Consider the following 5,000-nt stretch of genomic DNA (forward strand, 5'->3'; position numbering starts at 1 on the left):
TGGAGGAAACCCGGCAGCGATGGAAGGAGTTTGTTCCTTTCCTCGAACATACTTCATGTGCTTGGTCGATTTGGCATGAGAGTCTAAGGCCTTCACTCCCATTGTTCCCAGTTGAATCCTCTTTTTGCACACGGTGCAGTAGGCCTCAAAAACGTTGTCTACCACAGGTTTTAACCAATGACGGAAAGACATTTTATCCATCCATGCTTCATTAAATTTACATTTCCCCATATTTCCAGAACGAATCGAGTAGCCAGCTAATGTTAAAACAGCTGCTTCCCTTGCTGTTTGTGGTCTCTGTCAGTTTGTGGTGCTGTAGCCAAAGACGGTTTAAATCTTTGCGGTAGCCGTTGGTCTTCAGTGTCGTGTTCTGAGCAATTTCTCCGGGGCTGCGTTGCGTATCAATTATCGGTTCCGCCCATACAGCCGATGGTTCCGCCGCTCTTTATTTACGTTATTTGATCAAAATAAGTGGTTGACAAATGAAACTTTTGACGAGAAATGCGATACGGAGAAGTACATACAGTACAAAATTTAAGACCTACCGTAGATGACCAAATAATCGCCCGCGTGCAAATACGCGCCTGTGCTCTAATAGCCGCCGGGGTCCGACCTCATTTGGCATAATAAACGCCGGTTCAATTAAACGCCCGGGCGATTAAGTGTTTACCATAGTCTTGCACAGAAAACAAAAGTTTTTTTTTTAACAGCACTTCACCGGCTCTCACCTCTTCTGTCAGTCAGCCCCTCCTCTCGCTCTCTCTCTCTCTCTCGCATGCAGGCGCGCACACACACACACACACACACACACAGACACACAAACACAGGCGCGCTAGACTGAGGGATATAGGGATATAGATAAATGCGCTAATGTACAGTGTTGAAATTACCGCGACCGACCCCCCCTTCCGTTATCATTCATAACACTGCTCTGATCAGCTCCCTGTGTCGCGGTAACACAGACAAACTGTCTTTGTATTTATTGTCTGATGTCAATAAAGATGCGTCGGGGGGGAAAAGTAGTTTTGTTCCAGTGGTGCTATGGTGAGCTCCTTGTTCTTTGCATGATGGTCTGGTGCTGCTCATTGCAAAAATAAATTGTAGCCTGTTGCAAATACGCGCCTGGTTCTTATAAACGCCTGGGCTCCAAGTCGATTTAGCATATTAAACGCCCGGGCTACTAAATGGTCATCTACGGTAGTTATTAAAATTCAAGACTTTTTCAAGTCTTTTTAAGGTATTATTTCCAAATTCATAAATTCAATGCTTTTAAGACTTTTTAAGACCCCGCGGGAACCCTGTAAATATAAATCACAGACAGTAATTATGAATAATGAATAAGTCAGCGTTGAACTTTGACCTACTGGATCCAAATATGGCCTGACACTGTCCGTCGTAGTGCTGACACTTCCCGTTGTAGCAGAAAGCCTCCTGGTTCCTGCAGGGCTGCCCGTTCTGAGACACAAGCACACTTGTTACACCGTCACACCTGTTACACCATGACATCACTGTTACACCATCACCCCCCGTCACACCCTGTTACACCGTCACACTATACCGTCACACCCTGTTACAACGTCACACTCCGTTAAAGCGTCACACCCTGTTACAACGTCACACTCCGTTAAAGCGTCACACCCTGTTACACGTCACACTCCGTTACACCGTCACACCCCATCACACCTTGTTACACCGTCACACTACACGTCACACCCTGTTACAACGTCACACTCCGTTACACGTCACACCCGTTACACCCTCACACCCCGTTACACCCTCACACCCTGTTACACCGCCACACCCCGTAACAACGTCACACTCCGTTACACCGTTACACCCCGTTACACCGTCACACCCGTTACACCCTCACACCCCGTTACAACGTCACACTCCGTTACACCGTCACACCCCGTTACACCGTCACACTCTGTTACATGTCACACCCGTAACACCCTCACACCTCGTTACACCGTCACACTACACGTCACACCCGTTACACCGCCACACCCCGTTACAACGTCACACCCTGTTACACCGCCACACCCCGTTACACCGCCACACCCCGTTACAACCTCACACCCTGTTACACCGCCACACCCCGTTACACCCTCACACCCTGTTACACCGCCACACCCCGTTACAACGTCACACTCCGTTACACGTCACACCCCGTTACACGTCACACCCGTTACACCCTCACACCCGTTACACCCTCACACCCCGTTACACCCTCACACCCCGTTACACCGTCACACTCCGTTACACCTCGTTACACCCTCACACCCCGTTACACCGTCACACCCCGTTACACCGTCACACCCCGTTACACCGTCACACTCCGTTACACCTCGTTACACCCTCACACCCCGTTACACCCTCACACCCCGTTACACCGTCACACCCCGTTACACCGTCACACCCCGTTAAACCGTCACACTCCGTTAAACCGTCACACTCCGTTAAAACGTCACACCCCCTGATCGTATCAACAGACTCACCTGGATGAAGACGTCACTCTGACACAACGACGAGGAGCCGTTACAGTACTCAGGTAGATCACACTCATCAGTACTGGACCGGCACACCGACCCGCCTGGTAGGTACTGGAGACACACACACACACCATGGGGATATTAATGATCACACCGAAACGCATCGCCCACAAACTAAGAGTGTCATGCGTCTGAGTGTGTGTGTGTGAGTATGTGTGTGTGTGGTGCGGCCAGCTGATTGTGTTTACCTGACATTTGTAGCAGCACTCTCCATAAGCACACTGAGCTCCAGACTTGAGTTTACAGGTCTGATACTCACAGCAGGGGTCCCCCTCACATTCCTAGAGCACACACACACTGATTTACTCGGGTTGAAGTTAGGTAGTGTAACCCTACAAACAGTTTCATTAGTTTGGTTTCCCACAAACCTTCTGGGAGCCGCAGTCACACTCCTCCCCCATGTCCACCAGTCCGTTTCCACAGTAGGGGGCGCTGTAGGCCTCGTCAGGACGCGGCACGTTCAGGAGACACGTCCCCCCCGTCAGCAAGATCATCTTCTCAAAGTCATCAGCACTGCAGCTGCTGAAGTTTCTGGACCCACTGAGGAGGAAGTACATATATACGTATATATATATATATATACACAGTATATAGAAATATGTGTGTGTGTATATATGTATGTATATGAACATGAAGATGGACGTGAGTCTCACGTGGCTCCAGAGTTCATGATGCAGGCGTTAACGGCACAGCGACAGCTACGACCGTCATCGTGGTTCATTCCAAGGTTGTGACCCAGTTCATGAGCCACGATGGATGCAAACGACGGGACGTTGTTATTGGTGAACTGGAGGGAGACAGAGAGACAGGTGGGGAGACAGGTAGAGAGAGAGAGACAGTAAATTAAAGTCTGTTTCTTTGTCCCTGTTCGTCCTCCGCCTGGAAACAGACAAATCTTTTCTGTCCTTCCTCTCCAGAAAGCAGACAGACAGGAAGACAGCAGGAAGACAGACAGGAAGACAGCATGAAGACAGACAGGAAGTGGCAGCGTACCGCGTTGATCCCGCCCCCGTGGCTCCGTGAGCAGACGGTGGAGACGAAGGCCATTCCTGCTGTCGCCCCGAAACCCCTTTTCCTGCAACGACATCATCATCATCATTATTGTTAGTGGCTACATGTGTGTGTGTGTGTGTGTGTGTGTGTGTGTGTACTAACAGGATGAGTTGTGCTGAGTCATGGCGGCGGCGGGTGACCAGCTCCTTCTCTCTCCACTGGGTGAAGCGACTCAGCACCTCTCCGGCTCCACCCTCAGTGCTGATCAGGTTCTGCTGAGTCCAGATCTCCAGACCGACCAGGACCACCCGGATGTTCAGCTGGATGTAGATCTGAACACACACACACACACACACACACACACACACATGCTGTGACGTCGTTCTCAGCATCTCTGATGAAACTTATTTGGTGAACTACTGTGTGTGTGTGTGTGTGTGTGTGTGTGTGTGTGTGTGTGTGTGTGTGTGTACTCACACTGTCTACATAGTTGGCCAGATGAACCATCTCGTCTCTGACTGCCGTCTCGTTCCTGTTCATGTAATTATACTGAAGACAGAAAGGAAGAAAGCCTTGATGACGACGAGAGTGGATTTAAAGGAACAGTGCACCATTTGACTCTGCTTTCAGATGGATGCTACATGCTGCTGTAGCACACAGTGTGAGTGTGTGTGTGTGTGTGTGTGTGTGTGTGTGAGAGTGTGTGTGAGAGTGTGTGTGTGAGAGTGTGTGTGAGTGTGTGTGTGTGTGTGTGAGAGTGTGTGCGTGTGTGTGAGAGTGTGTGTGTGTGTGAGTGTGTGTGTGAGAGTGTGTGTGAGTGTGTGTGTGTGTGTGTGAGAGTGTGTGCGTGTGTGTGAGAGTGTGTGTGTTACCCGATCGTAGTCGACCACCAGCAGCAGCTCCACGTAGTGAATCTGATGGAGAACCGCTCGCTTCATCTGCAACAACATCAAGATACGCCATGATTTCATTCATGGAAGATCAAAGAGTGTGTGTGAGTGTGTGTGAGAGAGTGTGTGTGTGTGTGTGTGTGTGTGTGTGTGTGAGAACCCACCCTGCTGTGCCGTGGGTGGTGGATTTCCTCTGGTTTGTAATGAGCGCGCTCCGTGGCGTTGCTGTGATGCTCGTGATCGTGGTGTGGCGTGCCACACCCCCGGGGCTGTGATGTCACATCCTGTAGGCGGTACAGCAGGTGCTGGTCGGGGGAGGAGTCTGACGGCTCGATGCCGTAGCTGTCTTCACTGAGATGCAGCACTCCCCTAAAGGAAAGAGACGCCAAAGATGATCATTTCTGTCAATCAGCAGGTAAGCCCCGCCCCCTAAAGCATCCCCTGCTTCCTGGTCTGCTGGACTCTAAATGGACCATAATGTACTAAATGAACATCATGCTGGATTGAAGAAGACTTGAAACTAGAGATTGAGACCATAAACTCATGTTTACAATGTTTACTGAGA

At 50.1% G+C, this 5,000-nt stretch overlaps 1 protein-coding gene across 2 annotated transcripts in view; it reads right to left on the reverse strand.

Moving 5' to 3' along the window:
* The window catches only part of adam9a (ADAM metallopeptidase domain 9a), a 32,194-nt gene that overhangs the window by 13,380 nt on the left and 13,814 nt on the right, over positions 1-5,000 (reverse strand). For both annotated transcript variants that reach the window (XM_084025002.1, XM_084025001.1), the window contains exons 6-15: positions 4,600-4,804; positions 4,418-4,483; positions 4,023-4,094; positions 3,708-3,877; positions 3,546-3,627; positions 3,206-3,339; positions 2,921-3,092; positions 2,741-2,833; positions 2,499-2,603; positions 1,365-1,455 (exon numbers count right to left, since the gene is read on the reverse strand). In XM_084025002.1, the coding sequence (XP_083881128.1) occupies positions 1,365-1,455; positions 2,499-2,603; positions 2,741-2,833; positions 2,921-3,092; positions 3,206-3,339; positions 3,546-3,627; positions 3,708-3,877; positions 4,023-4,094; positions 4,418-4,483; positions 4,600-4,804 (1,190 nt within the window). The remainder of the gene's footprint in view (positions 1-1,364; positions 1,456-2,498; positions 2,604-2,740; positions 2,834-2,920; positions 3,093-3,205; positions 3,340-3,545; positions 3,628-3,707; positions 3,878-4,022; positions 4,095-4,417; positions 4,484-4,599; positions 4,805-5,000) is intronic.

Source organism: Eutrigla gurnardus, assembly GCF_963514095.1.
Source record: "Eutrigla gurnardus genome assembly, chromosome: 13".
Classification (NCBI taxonomy): Eukaryota; Metazoa; Chordata; class Actinopteri; order Perciformes; family Triglidae; genus Eutrigla; species Eutrigla gurnardus.